This window comes from Tetrahymena thermophila (genome assembly GCF_000189635.1).
Source record: "Tetrahymena thermophila SB210 genomic scaffold scf_8254395, whole genome shotgun sequence".
NCBI classification, from domain to species: domain Eukaryota; phylum Ciliophora; class Oligohymenophorea; order Hymenostomatida; family Tetrahymenidae; genus Tetrahymena; species Tetrahymena thermophila.
The window spans coordinates 1-20,574 of NW_002476178.1; the positions used below are offsets into that span (position 1 = coordinate 1).

At 22.9% G+C, this 20,574-nt stretch overlaps 8 protein-coding genes across 8 annotated transcripts; 5 read left to right on the forward strand and 3 right to left on the reverse strand. All coding sequences in view use genetic code 6, as the record gives it.

The window, feature by feature from the left end:
* Positions 1–1,131: 1,131 nt before the first annotated feature.
* TTHERM_00455090 (hypothetical protein) lies at positions 1,132–1,800 on the forward strand (the record flags this gene model as incomplete). The annotated part of the gene is made up of 1 exon (XM_001024115.3): positions 1,132–1,800. A coding segment is annotated over one exon (669 nt), but the record flags the coding sequence as incomplete, so codon positions are not given.
* Positions 1,801–3,189: 1,389 nt separating this feature from the next.
* Positions 3,190–4,121, forward strand: TTHERM_00455100 (hypothetical protein; the record flags this gene model as incomplete). Its single annotated transcript, XM_001024116.1, has 5 exons — positions 3,190–3,234; positions 3,335–3,448; positions 3,544–3,651; positions 3,763–3,861; positions 4,011–4,121. 5 exons carry the CDS (start codon positions 3,190–3,192, stop codon positions 4,119–4,121), a joined length of 477 nt encoding a protein of 158 aa, XP_001024116.1.
* A 1,506-nt stretch (positions 4,122–5,627) lies between these two features.
* On the reverse strand, positions 5,628–6,977 carry TTHERM_00455120 (hypothetical protein; the record flags this gene model as incomplete). The annotated part of the gene is made up of 5 exons (XM_001024118.1): positions 5,628–5,759; positions 5,817–6,538; positions 6,598–6,727; positions 6,790–6,878; positions 6,932–6,977. 5 exons carry the CDS (start codon positions 6,975–6,977, stop codon positions 5,628–5,630), a joined length of 1,119 nt encoding a protein of 372 aa, XP_001024118.1.
* A 2,799-nt stretch (positions 6,978–9,776) lies between these two features.
* Positions 9,777–10,568, reverse strand: TTHERM_00455130 (GNAT family acetyltransferase; the record flags this gene model as incomplete). The annotated part of the gene is made up of 1 exon (XM_001024119.3): positions 9,777–10,568. One exon carries the CDS (start codon positions 10,566–10,568, stop codon positions 9,777–9,779), a length of 792 nt encoding a protein of 263 aa, XP_001024119.2.
* A 1,105-nt stretch (positions 10,569–11,673) lies between these two features.
* On the reverse strand, positions 11,674–14,089 carry TTHERM_00455140 (DEAD-box ATP-dependent RNA helicase; the record flags this gene model as incomplete). The annotated part of the gene is made up of 3 exons (XM_001024120.3): positions 11,674–12,679; positions 12,734–13,194; positions 13,253–14,089. 3 exons carry the CDS (start codon positions 14,087–14,089, stop codon positions 11,674–11,676), a joined length of 2,304 nt encoding a protein of 767 aa, XP_001024120.1.
* A 636-nt stretch (positions 14,090–14,725) lies between these two features.
* On the forward strand, positions 14,726–15,595 carry TTHERM_00455150 (hypothetical protein; the record flags this gene model as incomplete). Its single annotated transcript, XM_001024121.2, has 1 exon — positions 14,726–15,595. One exon carries the CDS (start codon positions 14,726–14,728, stop codon positions 15,593–15,595), a length of 870 nt encoding a protein of 289 aa, XP_001024121.2.
* Positions 15,596–16,629: 1,034 nt separating this feature from the next.
* On the forward strand, positions 16,630–17,139 carry TTHERM_00455160 (tyrosine phosphatase; the record flags this gene model as incomplete). Its single annotated transcript, XM_001024122.3, has 1 exon — positions 16,630–17,139. One exon carries the CDS (start codon positions 16,630–16,632, stop codon positions 17,137–17,139), a length of 510 nt encoding a protein of 169 aa, XP_001024122.1.
* A 1,068-nt stretch (positions 17,140–18,207) lies between these two features.
* Positions 18,208–18,573, forward strand: TTHERM_00455170 (hypothetical protein; the record flags this gene model as incomplete). The annotated part of the gene is made up of 1 exon (XM_001024123.1): positions 18,208–18,573. One exon carries the CDS (start codon positions 18,208–18,210, stop codon positions 18,571–18,573), a length of 366 nt encoding a protein of 121 aa, XP_001024123.1.
* Between the last annotated feature and the right edge of the window lie 2,001 nt (positions 18,574–20,574).

Below are 20,574 nucleotides of genomic sequence, written 5' to 3' on the forward strand. Positions count from 1 at the left end.
CCCAACCCCAACCCCAACCCCAACCCCAACCCCAACCCCAACCCCAACCCCAACCCCAACCCCAACCCCAACCCCAACCCCAACCCCAACCCCAACCCCAACCCCAACCCCAACCCCAACCCCAACCCCAACCCCCAACCCCAACCCCAACCCCAACCCCAACCCCAACCCCCAACCCCAACCCCAACCCCAACCCCAACCCCCAACCCCAACCCCAACCCCAACCCCAACCCCAACCCCAACCCCAACCCCAACCCCAACCCCAACCCCAACCCCAACCCCAACCCCAACCCCAACCCCAACCCCAACCCCAACCCCAACCCCAACCCCAACCCCAACCCCAACCCCAACCCCAATTAAAAAAAAATATGATTTTTTATACAATAATAAAAAGTTAAGAATGTTAGAATTATTAATATATTTATAAGCTATTTAATATTTTTGCTGGATTGTATTTTAAATTATATTATTTAACAGGTCTTTAATGTTAACTTAAAATTAAAATTAAATTTTTAGTCATTTTAACAAATTGAAAGGTTTATTTTATCTAAATTAAAAAAAAATCTTTTCTATAGTTTTTAAACAAATTCATAAGTTAGAATATTGTCTTATTCGCAGTTTTAAACTCTAAAAATCAGTTAAAAACTTCTTACTTTGCCGAGCTTGTCAATTTGAAAAATAAAATATTTTTAGTTGTATTTTCAAATAAGAAATTAAAATTAATTTTAAAATAATAATTTTTAACAATTAAAAAACAAAACTCTTCAAAATACCTATTTATTGAAGAAAATGAATAGTGAAATAAAAAATAATTTGCAAAAAAATCTTCTTTGATATGGTAAAAGATTCAAAAAAATAATAAATATCAAACAAAAAAGAAGGATTTGTTAAAAATAAATATTTATTATTTTGTGCAGAATAAATGCATGTATTTTTATAATTATTTCCTAATTACTTCAGAATTTGCATTAGCTTTTTAATTATTAAAATTGTTATAAGGGTATTTATTATTTATTTATTATATATGTATGTTTTGTTTGTTTGTTTGATTGATTCTATGAATGTGTATGTATGTATCCATCTTAATGACAAAAAATCAAAGAAAATAAAAGACTTGAGGAAAGAAATCAAATAAAAGGAAATTAAAAAAAATAAAAAGGGAAAAATTAATCAAATAATAATAACAATATTAGAGAAGAAGGAAAGTAAATAAAAGAGATGATATTGCCTCACAACAATAGATAATTAGCTCGTTAATATTTCGATAGCTTACCCGAAAATGACATCAATAGAAAATATTATGAAGGTCTTAAATATGAAACCCCAAAGACATTCTTTGGACGCTTCTTAAACCAATTTAACATTGATGCCAAGTTAGATACCTTAAGCAAATTTTACACTTATCAAAAGACTATTAGAGCAACTTAAGCTGAATTATAAGAAGATAGAAAAAGTTATCTTACCAATTCTTTACTCTTCACTGCTGTTTCATGGTTTTCCATCTACCAATTCGCTAGAAAAGGTGCAGTTTTACCAGTTTTGAGAGAATATGGTCGCTATTTCGGTACTCACAGACTCTTCCGTCAATATCTTCACACTTTAGTTTTACCTTTGCTTTATACAGAGTATGCTTTGAATCAAAAATACTACACTCATATGGAACACCTTTGGACAGTTCACGTCAATCGTCTCAATCAAAAGATCCTTGAAGATCCTTTGTACACTTTCTATCCTCAAGAATTGAATGTTCCCAAACATAATATCATTGTTCCTACTATTTTCAGAGATACTCCTCAATGAGCAGTTTGAGATATTTTACAAATAAAACAAATAAACAACAAAAGTATTAAAAATAATCATCTTAAAAGTATAGCAAATCAGGATAATACAAAAAGGGAATGTAGTTAGTACTTTTAGTTAGCATGCGTTTCATCGATATTTTAAATGCATTGAGTAAGTAGCTCTCTCTGTAGAGTACTATTATAAGTGTATGTATTAAAATTATATCGATTATTAAGAGATTTTAAAGGAGAACTACGTTCCTATTTGTCTGTTTGTTTTGTTGCTTCACTTAACCTTTGTAATGCCTCTTAATATCTTTTCAAGATTTCATCAAAATTTGGACTTTATTAATAAATAAATAAATAAATTAATAAAATATTATCATTTTGACATAAAAAATGAATGCATACCGAGTGAGATTTTTCTCATTTCATAACGAAAAATCCAAATGATACATTATGAGTTAATTGGAAAAAGATAAGGTAAGAATTAAGAAAATTCAACAAACTTTTTGTTTGATATCTTACTTCTTATTATCTTTTTCTTATTTTCTCACTTACTTGCCTGCTCACTCACTCACTCAATCACTTTTTTTTTTCAAAAATGAATAAATAAAATCTTATTTACGCTTTTATATCTAAATTTGACACAATCATTTTTTTAATATTCTAATAATAGATGTAAATTAAACTCTTTTAAAACTAAATATAAAAGAAGCTCTAGCAAAGCCAATAGTTTTTGACTGAGAATAACTATCTATTTAAATTGTTTGGATCTTATCGTATTGGGGAAATTTGCAATATCATTCTTTTAAATTTAAAATTTTTTGTCAAAAGCATAAGTTTTAAATGTCTAGGTGCAATTTTTAACAAAATATTTTCATCTAATCAAATTTTCACAGATAAAATGCAACTTGTAAGAGAACTAAGTATCATAATTTATTTAATTTTAGCATTTCACTGAGCTAAATGAATAGTTTTAATCAATCATTATTTTTTTATTCAATAAATAAAAGATACAAACTCAATTAAAAATGTGTTAAAGCAGTTTTTATTTTTAATTAAAATTCAACTAAATTTAATTTTTAAAACAATCAGTAGAATCAAAAATAATTTTAATTTAATCATTTTTACAATTACCTTGACCAGTATGCAAATAAAATAAATTAATTTGTAAATTAAAACTTAGCTGGATAAGGATATATTTGTTAGAGCAAATGGCAAAAAAAAAAATGAATTTTAAGATGAAAAATAATAAGGCAAAAAATATAAATAAAGCAAAGAAAATTTAGATATACTTTTTTGATAATAAATTTTTATTATGTATTGATTATTAGTTTAGTATAGAATACCTCAAGATTCATATATTTAATTAATTTATATTAATTTTAATTGAGGTCATTAAAAAATGAATTTTGCTCGTTTAGTTAGAAACAACCGTATAGCAAACTCTGTAAAAATCAATACAAATTTTCAAATCATAATAGCGAGATTTATAATCTCATCCAATAATTATAATAGCAGGATGAATTAAAAATTATATTATATAATAGAGTGCTTTAGAAGCAGTAATTAGAGGACCTAAGAAGAAGAAGGGTGGTGCAGGTGGTCCTGCCGAAATTACATCTGAAGATGTCATCAATATTTGGAAAGATAGAACTGATCCCGTAATTATGAATTAAAATAGCTTCACAGCAAATAAATTATAACAGATTTTATCAATTTATTAATAGCATTAATTAAAGCAATATATATAAAATAGGAATTAAATCCCATCAATACTTATCCTATTTGGTTGAGTCATTTACTTCTCCCTCAACTCCGTTTTGAGCAAGTTGCCGAAGTTTACATGGCTGATGAAGATTTATTGGTAAATTATTGATTGAATGCAAAAACTTTAAAAAAAAGAAAAGAAAAATTATTTACTGCATACGAAAATATGAGGATTTGCTTCTAAAAATTTAAATTTTAACACAAAAAGAAACCTCATAATCGTGACATGAAGAGACTCATTAATCAAATTAGAAGATTTGGTATTTACGAATAAAATTACACTAAGCTTGCAAAGTCTTTATCCTTAGTAATTACTTTTTAAACTATTTCTTTTAACTTCTTTTAGAATCTATTTAAATTAAATAAGAAATTTCTTAAAATAGCACAAAAACAATTAATTTTTTTCTATTATTATTCAAAATAAAATTATTTTCTTAACAAAATCTAATAAAAAAGGACTTCGTTTTACCTGCTAGACAAGAAAAGGATCTCTTCACTTCTACCAAGGACGAACAAGAAGAAGAAAAGGCAGAAGGAGAAGAAGAAGGCGAAGAAGACGACGATTGAAGGAATAAAATATATAAAATAAGCTAGTATCTAAAATTATTTAAAATAATATCTTGTAGACTCATATTTATTTTTGTATTATTTTTAGTAGTTTATAAATTATTTTTAAATGTTATCTATCATTTTTTAAACTTCATAATGAATCTTCTAATAGAATCTATATTATTTATATATTTATTTATGTATTTTTTTTATTTAAATTCAACTATTCATTCTCTAAATTGGTAATTATTTAATCACAAAATAATTACAAATTTCAAAAAAAATGAAAAAAAATGTAAATAATTAAGCTAAATTATATAGTAAGTTTTAATAAAATAAGCTGATTCAAATATTTAGAAATAGAAATATTTAATGATGACAATACAAAAGGCCGATGTTAAATGGTTGGAGATCTTTCAAAAGACTATTTATATACCAATTGCATTCTTTTATCTTTTACGATAATCTAATGTCTGCACTGATTGGATAATAAAAACTCTTTTGAATGCTCCTTCCAATAATGATATTAATGCGAAGGTTAATTGCTGATAAAAAATATTTCTATTTTTATAATATTCTGAATAATTTAACTCCAATTCAATTCAAATTTTATTGTTTTATTTTTAAAAAAGTAAAATAAAAAAAAGAATAATTTATTTATTAGACACTTTAAAAAATAAAAAAATTATTCATATCTTTAAAAAGATATTATTTATTCAACAGATAAATTTATAAAAAGTTACAATTAAAACTCTTTCAAAGATAAACTGAAAAATAAAATTATTTTGAATTAAATTATAAAGTTAATTTATTTCTTGATAAATTTAACTTTTTAATTATTTTTAAATAAATAAAATGCTTAATATTAGCAAATCAAATATAATTAAGAATACTTTAAGTTAATTAACAACACATTTTAAGATATATATTTCAAGAAAATATTTATTTAAAATGGTTAAATAAATAAATAAATTTAAAAATGAAATATAATCATAAAAAGAATGAAAAGTTTTTTCAGATAAAATAAATTTAAAAGCATTTTTGTATTCAGGTTAATTATATATTTATGATCAAAATTACATTTTGTTTATCAATTTAAAATTCTTATTTTATCTACTAAATACATAAATTACTTGACATTGGCTAGAAAAAATATATTAGAATATTTTAAGTTAATTTTAAACAAGTTTTAAAAAATATTTTTGAAATGATAGAATAAATTAATTTTACAGAGAGAAAATAAATCAAAAGAAATTTCCATGCTTTTCAATATAAATAAGTTAAAAGTTTTGTTTAATTTTATCAAAAAATATAGAAATGAGCAAAATTAAATTTCAATTTATGAAGACATTTACAAATTTATATATTTACAAAAACTATTTTAAAATGTATTTATTTATTTAGTTAATAAATAATATTTTAGATTAAATAATTAATAAGTTAAAAATTAATTGCGTTTTATTTATTTATTATTATTATTTTATTAGAATTATTTTTGTTTAATTTTGTGGTTTTTGATTGGTTTCATTATTTCTTTTCTAATTATACTAAGACATCTTTATATTAGCTTATTTCAAATTCATTAAGATTTTCATTTTTAGAGTTGTGTTTCATTACTGATAACATCTTCTATTTCAAAATTTAAAGCTTTTCGTTCTAAAATAAGAATAAAAATTAGTTAAAATACATTAATTTAATAATAGTTTAATTTACCTTGAATTGAGTTTGTAATTCAGGTGAGAACTCTAAGATGTGCTTGAGAATATCAAGATAGCAAACTCTTGAGTCCAACAAGTTGTTTTCAAGGGTGTCAAGATAGAAGAAAAAGTCATTTATGAAATTTTATTCTATCAAATATTTCTTTACACTATCTTTATATTTAGCATTTTCAGGTTTTTCGTTTTCTTATTTGAGTTCTTCATTTTAATCATAAGATACTTTGTTATTCTTTTCACTATTATTAGTCTTAATTAGTTAGCTTGGTTTTCCGTTCACTACTTTTGCATTAGTATTTGAAAATTTATCTAAATTATTGTAAGTAAAGTGAAGTCTATGGTCATAGAATACTAAATCTTTTAACATAGTCAAAGCTTTGGCTTTCATTTTATCAGAGTACTTACCTGTTTTATCCTTTAAGATCTCTAAATTGAATTAGACACCCTCAATCTCAATAAAATCTCTCTTAGATTGTAAGTTTTCACCTCTGATTAAACTGCTTATAGCTGCTAAAGCCCATTCCTTTGTTTTCATATTATCTGAATTCAAGATAAGATTTAAAAACTAAAATGCACCTTCTACTATTGACCATTGCTAAATGTGAGGATTATTTTAGTTGCAAGTGATAAAGATGCTTAAGGATATATGCTAAACTCTTGGATATTTACTTTACTTAGCTTATCTAATAAGTTCTACTAAACCTCCAATGTGATATAATGCTTTAAATTGATTTAAAAATAATTAGTTATAAAAATAATAAAAAATATATTCAAATTACAATCTGCCATGTCAAGATTATCAACTATATCTTCTAATTCTTCAAGAAGAGCTATTTTTTCATTTTCATCTTCTTAAGTTCCCTTATCGTCTTCATGCACTTTAGATAATATTTCTTACATTCTTTTCACCTGTTTATTATTTTTCATATAATTTTATTAATTGATATTTTAAATGCTTATATTTTAGTTACATCTTGGAGAGCATGTTCAGCTAAAGCTTCCATTAACCAATTTTTGGTTTCTTCATCCATAGGCTTGAGATCCTTCTTTTGAGTACCATCTTTTTAGAAGAGAGAATTTAAAAATAAAAAATGTAATTTTAATAAAATATACCTGAATGGGTAACACTCCATTTTAGTAAACCTTTCCAGTCGAGCATTTTTAATTTGAGAATCTGCTATTTTTATATATCTACTTGTTTATTTTTTAATTTAATTTTGTAAATTTAATTTCACTACTAAATAAAGTTTTTTAATCATTGATTTAAATCAAAAAAAGGAATATTTTATCTTTTCTATTAGACGAGAATCTTCCCTAATTTATTTATAATTAATTATTTTTATAATTAAAGAATCTTAGAAATTTTCTAAACTTCTAATTTTGACAAAAAGCTATTGTTTTTCGTTAAACATATAAAATAAATATTCTAGATAATAAATAAATATACTAAGTTTTCTATTTTTATGTCAATTAATTTTTTTTACTAATTTGGAAACAAAATTATTTTTTAAACTTCTCCCTTTTCCCTTAAATGCTTAATTTTATTTTTATCAATTTAAAATAATATAATAGCATGCATATTAACTATTTAAATTAAATTACTATTTTCTGATTGCCATAATTTAAAATATTTTGCTGGTTAAAAAGTAAATAAAAATGCTAATTAATTCAAACAAAATCATCTATTTTAATCTTATTATTATAAAAAAGCAGCTGTTTTAAGGGTTCAACTTGTTTAAAAAAAAATAAATCACTAAATAAAATATTTTCTTAATATGTATTAATGAATATCTATTAGCTTTTAAATTAACCAAAATTTTGCTTTATTAGAATTTATTAATTTAAAATGATCTAAAAATTTAATAAATTAATTTAATTTTAAAATTTAAGAGAATATTAAAAAAAAAATAATTTTACTCATCTAGCTTAATTACCAAAACTTCCCTGGCAAGAAACAAAATAGTACTTGAAAATAACAATTTTTTTTGCATATTTCAAAACTCGTTGCTATATGCTAAATGATAAAAAGTGAATTTGTGAAAATTTAAGGTATGTTTTTTAATTTGCATGAAACCTTTTGTTTACATAAATGAGTTAAATAATTATTTAAAATATAAATTTGTATGTTTATATATGTTATATTATTTTAGTGTTATATTAAATAATCAACAAGTATTTTTTCATAAAAAAAACAATAAAAAACAAATTTTGTAAACCTTCATTCAAAAATATTTTTACTAATTAGTCATAATTTAAAAATTTTTATATGATAAAATCGATAAGTCTAAAAAAATTATCCTTAAAATGTTAAAATATATCGTTTAACGTTTATCAGTTTGAAATATAATATTTAAATTTAATATGTTTATATTTTAAATTAAGGAACTAAAAAAATGAAATAAATAATAAAAGTTCATTCTTAAATATAATTAATCATTTAAAATAAATGAAATATAATAGTTTTATTGTAATAAAACTCCTACATAAAAACGCATACTGTCAATTCTTATGTAAATTAACTTTCATTTAGGTAATAGTAAAAAATAAAACTGATAGAAATATAGAATAAAAATATTATGTAAAGTATTCTTTAATTATATAAAATTCTCAAAAAAGTAAAATTATTCATTCATAAACAAAAGAAAAAATATTTTTTTAATAAACTGTTTTAAAAGTTAGTTAGTATGTCTTTTTTAAAAAAATAAAATTAAGTTTTTGATTAATATAATTAACTATGGTTGTTAATTTATAAATTTCTTTCGCATTCAAAAATATGAAGATTTAGAGTTTTTTTTAATATGAAAATTTAAAATATTAGTTTATTTGCTTAGTAAAGATTGCAATTAAGCAGTGCTTCTATATATTTAGTACATTTTATTAAAATAAGTAACATTTAATATATAAGTGGAAATTTTTAAAACACATATATAATCAGGGTAACCTAATTTATTTGAATGGTAAATTTTTTAAATTAATTAGAAAATTTGAAAATTTAATCTGGACATGAAAGTAATAAAGGAATTAAAAGGGGTATATTCATAAATAATAAATATATTTTATTAAAAAAAATTTTTATATCTTAATGTTTTTTAAATCTATTATATTATTGTGGATTAATTTTAATTTAATGATATTATAGCATATGAGCATATTTTTTTAAATATTTAATCATGTTTTATTATTTATTAGAATATTTAACATATATTTTAAAAAGCATTTTAAGGTAATCTAAATGAAATAATTAATTTTTTTTCGTTTTATTATGTACTTGAATTAGTTATCATTTAGTTATATATTTATGGTTGTATAATTAATAAAAAAGTGCTAAATAATTCTATAACTAAAATTATACAAATTTGTATGTTACTCACCAAATAAAATACAAAAATTTTATAAAATATCTATCCTTTATCATTATTCATGCATCTCTTCTTTAAAATTTTATATATTTTTGACAAATTTTAGTAGAATAAGCTTATTAAAATTATAATTACTGACTTAAAAAAATTGGATAAATAAAATTGAATTTTGAAAAATGAGAAAAAATATAAATATTTTTAAAAGTCTTAGTTTAATAAAGATTCAAATAAATATATGCAGAATGGTTTGTTGTAGAATAATACTTTGAATAATGACTATTTATAGATGCTATGATCTAAGAATATAATCAAATTTTAATTTAAATTACTCAATTATGAAATAATATGTTAAAAAGATTACGCTATAAAAGTTAAGTACATCATCTTTGATTGAAGATGAAATTGATATTAAATAGACATGATGGATTAAATTAGATTTATTGGTTGAAAATAAATAAAATAATAGAATACAGTGACTTTATATAAATAATTTTGACTATAAATAAATACAATATAATTAATATAATTTTATTAAAACTTTAAATTTAGATATAACATTTATTTCTCCTTTCTTCTAGGCCATTCATTTATTTATTTTTTCAATATAAGCTTTTTATGAAAGCAGCTAATTTTCTGAAAAGTTCTCTGATTTTTTGGAGAACCTTCATCCAAAAGTTTTGATGAGGGTTACTGCCTCCATTCACATAGAAACAAAAATAGAAGAAGTTATAGAATCTCTCTTCCAGCTTGAATAAGTTAAAGATAGTTCTAACTTTATAAAACCCATTCTTTAAATAAAAAGTTTCACCAGATTAATTATATTCTACCATGTGAAGTGAAATATATTTTATGTTTTTTCTTCTTTAGGCAATATCTTTTACTTTGTCTAAAAGCTTTGTACCAATCTTGTATTATCTGAGCTCATTAATGACTCCAATAGTTTATATATAAATAGTTTGTAGCTTGTTGAAGAAGTATTCAAGACAAAATCCAAGGTCTTGTCTGTTAGCTTCTTTTTCATAGAACACAACTGCTCCAACAATGTACTTATCAAGACTTTCTGAAGTAAGGTCTAATTCAGCTACATAACCTTCTACTTGTTATTTACTGACCTTGTTCCAAAAAGTATCATCATAATTTAAGGGGAACCATTCCTTATATAAAACTTTCAATTAGTCTATGTCCTTTCCAAGTGGATTAATTTCACGAATGGTTATTTTTTCATTGAAATCAAGAGTTGACAGATCTATGTTCTTAATTACCTCATGCACTTCAGCCAAATACTAGCTGTTATTTGTGCTATTTGGAGGATATGACTCGCTGAGTCTAATATTTTTTTGTTAAGGTGAAGATTATTCAGTTTGAGTAGGTTGTTGAGCTTCAGTAGTCATATCTATTTTACTTGTGTTTATAGATTGATTTTTTGTTTGTTTTTTTGTTTATTTGTCTGGCTTTTGTATTTTTTGGTTTTAATTTTTGCAAATTATTAAATTGCTTTCTTTGAAAAAAGTAATGTTTTTAAAATTGAAAAACATTCTTTACTAAATCTTAAAAATAACTAAAATCTAAAAATTAGTACATACAATTCTGAAAGATATTTTTATTCCTTAGGGTTAGCAATCAAGTGAGCAAGTAGACTGATTGATTCTATCTAATTTAGAAGGCTTATTTGCTAAGTAAATAAAAGAAATCTAATATTATTAATGTAGCGTCATTTTTAGATGCAATATTTTTAAAGGTGAATATAGCATATGAGTATATTATCTAAATTCTCCTTCTATATTTCTTTCATTATTTCATTAATTTTTTTTTATTGACGAATTTTGTCAAATTTGAAGTAATTCTTGTAAGATAGACTATCTATTTTATTATTAGCTCGTAAACATTTAGACTAACTAAGAAAAACTTATTCAATTAATCTTTCAGCCATTTAGAATTTTTACTATTTCATTCTTTTATTAAAACTTCAACATTATTTTATAGCCAAGCTTCTTTTTTTTTTTTTTAAATTTTAGGTTAACTTTTACATTTAAATATATCTGAGCACATTTACTGTCTAAATTTAATTAGTATCAAAAATATTTTTAAAACTAATTTAATTTTCTTAGCCATATGTTAGATAAGTGATAGAATATTTTTACTTAACTTTTTTAAATAATTCCTTCCTTCCTTCATGCAGTTAATTTTTTGCGTTTTAATAAACTATAGTATACAAGCTATCTTTTTTGGTGAGGGTTACTTACAATTATGAGAGATTAAGTAAATAAATTAATTAATATAAAAATGTAAATTCATTCTAAAAACAATAGCTTGTAGAAAAAATGAATTCAAGTAGTTTGCTTGCTGAAATGAAAAGTAGGTTGATTAAATTCTTAATATTTAAAAAATTGAAAAGTATTCTAGAACAATTAACTTTTGTAATATTAATTAATACTTGTTGTTTACGATATATATTTGTATTAAATTTTTGAACAATATTTTATTATAATTAAACAATCACATGAATTCCATATTAAATAATTTTTTAGAGTTCATTGCTTTTCTCTTAGGAGCTGTTTTTTCTAATCTTTCCATAAAGAATTTCTCCATCTTATCATATCTATTCTTATTAGCTTCAACAAGTTCATGTTGATATTGCTTGGAGGTAGTTTCATTGCCAGCCTTGACTCCACTTAAACCGAATCCCTTGGCTATTAAATGTAAATTAAGTTTTTTGACACGGAATATATCTTTGTCTTTGAGTCTGGCATAAGCTCTTAAGCTACTTACATAAGCTCTACGAGCTAATATATATTTAGTTTTATCGTCTCTTATAGATTACCTAATTAAACTTTCTACATAGTGCATAGTATCCATACCGACATCATACTTTTATTTGATTTCTCTTTATACTTTGTCAAGAACAGGCTCGTCATCGAATTTGTTCAATTTAATTCCATATTTTTTCATTTTATCAACATAGGGTCTTTCTACATTATTCAAAATGAGTAAAGAAATACCCTTTTAATCTATACGTGCAGTTCTACCAATTCTATTACAATACTCACTGATGCTAGTGGGTACATCGAATAAAATAGTGTGAGTTACTTCGTAAAAATCTAAACCTCTACTGGCTACATCTGTTGAAATGAGGATAGCTCCTCCCTAGTATCTCTTGAAAGAAAAGTAAGTTTCACTACGAGTCCTTTGCTCTATATTACCATGTAGCTTAAATATCTTTTATTTTAAAACCTAATCATCCTACTATACTTCACCGTTAGCATCCTTATACCTCATTGCATCGAAAAGGAAAGCAAAATAATCAACTTCGTCACAAGTTGATACGAAAATAATAGATTTAGTATCCTAAAGCATGCTAAGGTAAGATACTAAAAATGGTACTCTGTGCTCTTCATTTATCAAAGAATAATACTAAATCAATGTATCTGGGACTTTGAACATGTCATCTCCCTTTATATGTTTCTTTTCTTCTTCATAGTTTATTGGTCCATCTGCTTTATTTCTAAAATGAATTTTAAAAAAAATTATTTTGTATAAAAGATAAAGAAATGCATACCTCTTTTGCTTAGCAAATCCAACGTATTTGATAGTCTAGGTAGACATCTTCAAGTAAAGACTTTCTACACTGTCATTGAAGTTAGCTGAAATAAGAATTTTTTATACTTCCTCGAAGGAGACTTTCTATGTAAGCTATTCTACGATTTCTTCTAAATCTTTCTTGAAACCCATATCTAATGTTCTATCAGATTCTTCGAAAACAATGTACTTGAGCTTGCTAAACAAGAAGGAATTAGTATTTTTGAGGTGATATAGCAATCTACCAGGTGTGGCAAATAGGATGGTTACTCCTTTTCTTAATCTAGCTTTTTCTTTTTTAGGATTTTCACCTCCCATCAAGCAACCTGTAATCAAATATTTTGATTTTTTAGTAACTAATTGCGCAACTTCTTCGCACTAAATGCACAATTCTCTAGTAGGGCAAATTACAAAAACATAGCTACCATCTTCTCTAGTAATCTTTATAACATTTTAATTCAAATATAATTCAAAGATAAATAAATAAAATAAAGTTTACCTTTTGATCAGTACCCATGTGGACAAGATTCGAAATAATAGGAACCAAATAAGTTAAAGTTTTACCAGAACCTGTTTCACTCTTCAAAGCGATATTTTCTTTTTTTAAAATCTAAGGAATACCTTCTTTTTAAATTTTAGTCATTGTTTCGTAGTTGCTTTCTTGTAAGGCTTAGACAACTTTAGGATGAATTTACTCTATTTCTCCGAATTTCTCAGCTGTGAAGACGGAGAGCTTTTACTATTCTTAATCTTTTTCAGTGAAAGGATAAACAACTTTTTGCATCATTTCCTATTACTTTTACTCCTTTATTTGCTCTTATTCTTCACTTTTTTATTTGTTTTCACGTCTCATATTTTACTTTTATTTAGTACGCTCAACATTATTTTATTCCTAATGCATAATCTTTTATATTTCGTTATCATAATCTCCTCCCTTTTAAGATTATTCCAAGTATTACTTGAAGTCTTTCTTAAACTTATTTTGCTTTGTAGAATCTTATTGGTTTTCTTGTTTGTTGTCAGCTTGCTATTCAGGATTATTTTCTTCGCAGCAAGTGACTTCTGCTAACTTTGGAATCGTCCTGTTTGTACTTTTTTTAAAATCTTGGTTCTTAGAGATAGGCTTTTTAACTTTTAAAACATTGCCTTATTCTATGTCGTCGCTATTTTGTTAAGTTTTTTCTCTTTATCTCTTGAGGAAATTTTTATAATTTGTTTTTTGTTCAAATGCCTTTTGCTTATACTTTTCTCTACGTGCCTATGTTTCGTTTTTGCTAGGATCAGCTACTTTTTTAGGTGCAAAATCACCAAAGTTAATCATAATATCGTCATCCATTTTTTGAAAGAGTTTCTATCTTGTTTTTTCTATAATTTACTTTTGCTATGTATATAAATATTTCTTAAGTGACTTAAACTAGCTGTTGTTGACCAGTATAAATTTGTTGAAGTTTTTAGTTTGTGAAAAATAAACTTAATAATTTTTTTTTTAATTTGAATAAATTAATCTTTTAATATTAATGAAAAATTAAATACTTTTAGTCTATTAGTATCGAATTATATCAAATTTATTTATAATCGTGATATATTTTTATAAGTAGAAGAAATGCTCAAAATGTAGACATAATAAAAAAATAATTTACAAAATTCTAATAAACTATAATAAAATTAATTTAAACGAGATATTTATTCTTATCAGATTTCAGTTCTTAAAAATAGCTTGGTAATTATTTTTAAATATAATATTTTATATTAATAGAAATACTATTAAAATTATATATATATATCCAACTCTAAAGATAAGATATTAACTAATTAATTAAATTTCTTTGAATATCATAATAGATATATACTACATATAAGAGTATCAACCATTCAATCAAGCATATTCAAATATAAGTCCATTAAAATTAACAATATGAATATTCAAAATGTATAAAATCAAGCATTTTTGGAAAGGGTTTAGAGCAAAATCATGCGAAAGATAGAAGATGAGTACTACTGTGGAGGAAGCATATTTAATTCATAAGATCAATTAGATTAATTTAAATAACTCTGGCAACAAAAATTGAAATAGCAATTTGTTTTGTAAAATTAGATCTAATTGAAAGGCGAATTTAAAAACTAATATGATGAAAAATTAGTACAGATAAACAAAAAACAAGATGATTAGAATGCTAAGAATTTTGGTAGCAATCCTAGAAAAATTTTAAAAAAAGAATAATTAAATGATGAACAATCTGATTAATAAATTTAAATAGTTCCTAACCAAAAGGAAAATATCCTTTCTTCTCCTCAAACCTAGTGCTTAAGTAGCTAAGAAACTCCAAAAAAAGAGGCAAGTTAATACCAAAGCAACAAAAATTAAAAGATAAAGACTGAAAATGTGGATAACTCTGATTAAAAAGAACTTATTAAGTAAAGTTAAAAAAGCAGTAATAATAATAATATTAAAGAAGAAGAAGAGATAGACTTTACTTAATGTATAAAACTTAGTGGTAGAAATATCAAAAATTAAAGCAAAAGAAAAAAAAATTAAGATAATAATGAAAGTGATGAAGAAGAAGAAGATGATAGCAATAAATCTGATAAAGAAAGTAATTTTTCACTAAATTCTGAAGACTTAGAAGATGTTTCAGATTAAATATTAGATGAAGGCTATTTCAATGAATTTGATAACCATCTTATTGGGTATATTGGAAAAGAAAGAAAAACAAAGAAAAAATGCAAAGAATAAAATAAACCAATTACTTGTATAGATTTTTAGTATTTAATTGGCAATATTAATAATCAAGAAGTAATAATACCATCTCTGAGAGCTAATTTTGTAGATTGTAGGAAATGACAGTTTGCCTGAAGTTTTTGCTCTTATAATTAAAATATTTACTTACTTACTTATCTTATAATAGCCATAAAAATAATTTAATTAATTTACGTCTAAAAATTTATTATATTGTTACTACTGATTGTATTTTATTAAAATTTTTAATTAATTCTTTCCTTCATTCATTTTAATTGTTATGTTTTACATCTTCATAAAATCTATCTTATTATCTTTCATTATCAAAAACTATTATTTATCTTAAAATTTATTTTTAATTTGTTTGAATAAAAATTTATATTCAGTATTAATTATATGTATATTTGTGAGAAGATTTTACAGTAATTAGTAACATAACTCCAAAACCATCATTTATTTTTATTTGCTTCAGTAAATGTTATTTATAGTTTTAAAAAAATAATGTAAGGAGAATATTTGTTAAATAGGAATAAAGAATAGATAGATAGAACAATTAATGTGATATTTTGCATGATAAATGAAGAAAATCAAAGTTACTTTGATTGTTCTTCAGTTTTGCGATTTTCTTAATGTAAATTAAACTAAAAAATACTATTAAATTTTGCTTTAAAACTTTAATATTTATATTCGTTAGATATTAAATAATATTATTGATAAATATCTGCTTGAATTTATGTATTTAATAACGCTTTCTAGATTCATTTTTCACATTTCATCTAATTAATACTTGTGACTAATAGCTTACATGCATTATTAAATACTATTTATAATAAAAATATATTTTTTTCATTAACTTTGTAAATTTTAAAATAGATAGTCATAGCATAGACAATGAATTAAATATTAGAATTTTAAATGGAATGAATCTTTTTGGAATATTTTTTTTAAAGAAATTTTCGAATTACAAATTTTAATTTTCTATTGATTTTATTTATTTTCAAAAATTTGATTTGCTTACAATTCTTTTTGCTTTGATTAAAGTGATTAAATTATTTGATAGACTATAAAATTTGAATACATCAATTTTTGTTGTTGATTAAACTAACTATTTTGGAAATTTAAAAATAAAATATTTTGCAATGAACATTAGTGTTTTTGAAGAGGGATAAATATGGATGAATTGGTATGAATAAAACTCAATGGATATGATTTGGTAAGTTTAGGATAAAGGTAATTTATGGTTGGGAAGCTTGATAGCGGCTCAAAAAATTGAGTAATTACAAGAATAAAATATAAAAGCTGTGATAACAATTGCGGAAGGCACTAAATTAAAATACCCTGAAACTCTAATTCCTGAACATCTCGTTATAAACGCTTAAGATGTAGAATCATATGATATAAAATAGCATTTCGATGAATGCATTGAGTTTATTGAAAGAAATATTAACTATGGAAGTGTTTTGGTACATTGCATGGCAGGCGTTTCTAGAAGTGCATCGATTGTCATAGCGTTTTTAATGAAAATAAATAGATGGAATATGGAAAAGGCTTACAAACATGCTCACTCTAAAAGAAAGCAAGTAAGTCCTAACTATGGATTTCTGAAATAGTTAAGAGATTTTGAGTACGACTTAAAACTTAATGATTGAAAAATAAATAAACAAATAAATAAATAATTTATTAATCAGCAAATAGTCTTTAAATAATCTATTTTTTCTATTCGTATTCTATTTATCTGATTAATTTTAAAATTTATAAATAACAAGAAGAAAATTTTACATATTTTTTTTGGGTTAAGCTAAAGAGTAAAAAATATCAGATACAAATTATAAATGTAATAACTATAAAATTATATTAGTTGTCAGTATCATTTATTCCATTAAAATTTTAAGATAAATTACTGAAGCAAACATCAAAAAATTTAATTTAAGACCTAATTATTGCTTGTTAAATTTACTTTGTACTTTGATAAATTTTTTAGCCAGCTTAATTTGATTTGTCTATTTTTATTATTTTGATGATTTCTATTTATTATAATTTTTTTGAATTAATTTAGCTAGCTATTACTATGTTAATAAAAACGCAGTAATACATGCATTCATAAGAAATTTATCATGTTATTACATTCATGCTATTAAATATAATATATAGTTTGCTCTGATCAAACTATTAAAGATATTATTGAGTAAATTATCTTTTTTATTTAATGCCAAATTTAATAACATTAAATAGCACACAAATCAAAATATTTATGTTATCTTATCTTAAAATATTCAAAATACGCTACTAAATAATTTATTATTTTCAACAAAATACTTTAATTTGTAATTTGAGAGATGGATTATAAATATTTAGGTACTTTACTTGTTATCACTAGAAAAAAAGAAAGCCTTCTTTCTTTGATTGCTTGATTTTTGTTAAATAACCAATCAAATTTATATATATCCATCAGTTTTTTGTATACTTAAAATTTTTATTCACCCTTGCTAAAATTGCTTTACTAAATTATAAAAATATCCTGATTGAGTCGAACAAATTAATAATAATTGATGATTAATTACTTTTATTTACTTATTCTTTTTTCAAGGAAATGTAATTCATGTATTTAAGACCAGCTATATGACTTTGTGAATAATTTATAATTAATTAAAAAAACAAAAAAAGTATCAAAGAATAAAAACAAATTTCATAAAATAAATACATTCTTAAAAAAATAAATGGGCTGCATTTAAACCAAGAAGAAACTCACTTAAGTCTAATCAATAAATGAAAATAATAACTAGAATTTTACCTAAAAAAATGAAAAAGTTTACGATTTTGGACTTAAAAAGCAAGACAGTTTAAAGTTATATGATGCTGAGAATCCTAGAGGACTCATTACTAAGCACATATAAAAGAAGACTGCTTAGAAAACTTTAAGTAACTACAACTCCCAAAATGTTATTGAGTTAGAAGAAGGTTATCCTACTCCTAGCAAAGTAGCTACCACCACAGTCAATGGCAAAAGAACAAGTATCTTAACATCATAACTCCTCAGTACTCCTTAGATTGAAAAGATCATATAAACTAATAACAGCTAGTGAAGAGTTAGTTGCAAATGAAATAAGTTTTGAATGATAAATATAATATTTCTGAGGGTTTATTTTTTGTAGACATACAGTCTAACCAATAAAAACAAAACAAAAAAGAAGCTTTTAGTTTGAATAAAATTAAAGTCTGTCTAATTAGTGTTAAGAAACAATAGAAAATATAATAACAAATAATTAACTAATTAATTAACTCACCATTTATAATAATAAAAAACTAATTATATTAAAAATACTCTTTTCAATTAATATCTCATCTCTGTATCCATCCATCATATCATTGATATGCTTGCTTATGTCTAATTTATTTTAATAACAAAAAATTTTACTAAATTATAAATATCTGATTATTTCTAATTTTAATATGTATTATTTACTAATTCACATAATTATATAATGTAAGTAGATTATCAATTAAATTTAATTTGAATTAACTCCTTTAAAGAATCTTTTTTGTAATTTTATTTTTTACAAAAGAAAAACAAAAACTTATTTTAGTTGATTTTTTTTTACAAATAAACATGAATAAATGAATTATTCGTTCTTTTATTTTGTTTGTTTCAAATTATTTACATTAAATACAATCGAGATGATAAATAAAGATAATTGAGTAACACATGTAAATATTTTAGTGAACATAAATATTTACTGCCAAACTGCTAATTATATTTTTAATTTCCAGTAAATAAAATTAGCAATAACTTAACATTTTTAATAGAACCAAATTTTTGTACTTAAAATTTTTAGCTAATTCAAGAGCTGTATCAAAATATAAATGATAAGCTTAACCTGCAAAAGAATAAATTTTGTTTTGCAATAACACTTTTTTAATTTTGAAAATGTTTTGATTACTTACCAATTCAAGATCAAAATCGTCATTTAGTTTTTTATAAGTTTTTCAAAAAAAAATTTTATGGTTGTTATTACTTTTTTTTAATTTATTACTTTTCTTATAAAATTCCACAATAATTAGTATTATTCCTAATCAATATCGTTATTCTTATTCCCAGATCAAGTAAAATCCATAAAAAAAATATTTATTAAAAATTAATGATATTTAAAAAATTGGTGTAAGCTGATCGCTTCATAATATTTTGGCAAACAAACACAATTTTGAATTTTATTTTTTCCATTTAATTTATTGATCAATATTTTCAATTTAAATAAAAAATTTATTTTTAAATAAATACTTTTGTGAGCTATTACATTTCATTTAGAACTGTAAATATTAGTCTTTTTTAAACAAAAAATATTTTTTTAAATTTTATATTTTAAATAAAAGAACAAAAAATTATGAGAAAAATTCTTTCTAAAATTATTAAAATGAATTCAAAAAAATTTAATAATAAAAAAGTATTATCCTTTTTTATATTATTCTAGCTAATTCGAATATTATTTTTCTTCATCCTCGCAATAATTAACGCTGGGGACTAATTATAATTTACAAAAATAAAAAAATTAATCAAATTTTAGGACAGAAATTGCATATTATTGATTTAATTATCTATCAGTATATCTGTCATATATAATAAAAATAGATGTGAAAATTTTAATAATTAAATTTTAGCAAATTTAACTTAGCTAAAGCTGCTTAAGCTTTTCATTGCATTTAAATATTCTTAAAGAAAAAAAGTAATAATATATTAAAGTAAGCAGATTAGACACATGAAATATAAGCAAGACATTTATTTATTCATATATAAAATTTAATTATTTAATATAAAGTGATATAGATAGATATTAATTATATTTTTAATATAAAGTATTAGATTTTTGATTAATATTATTTGATTTATTTTACATATTGTTAATTAAATAACACATTTATTTTTGCTCATTCTTTGAACCTGTTTTTTATAAAGAAGAAGAAGTCTGATTTTTATTATAATTTGTAAAGCTAATAATCGAATATATTCATTCAAATCTAAAATATTTGTAAATCACCTAGACCTATCGTATATGATTATTGCATATTTGAGAAACGAAAGGTAAAGCGAT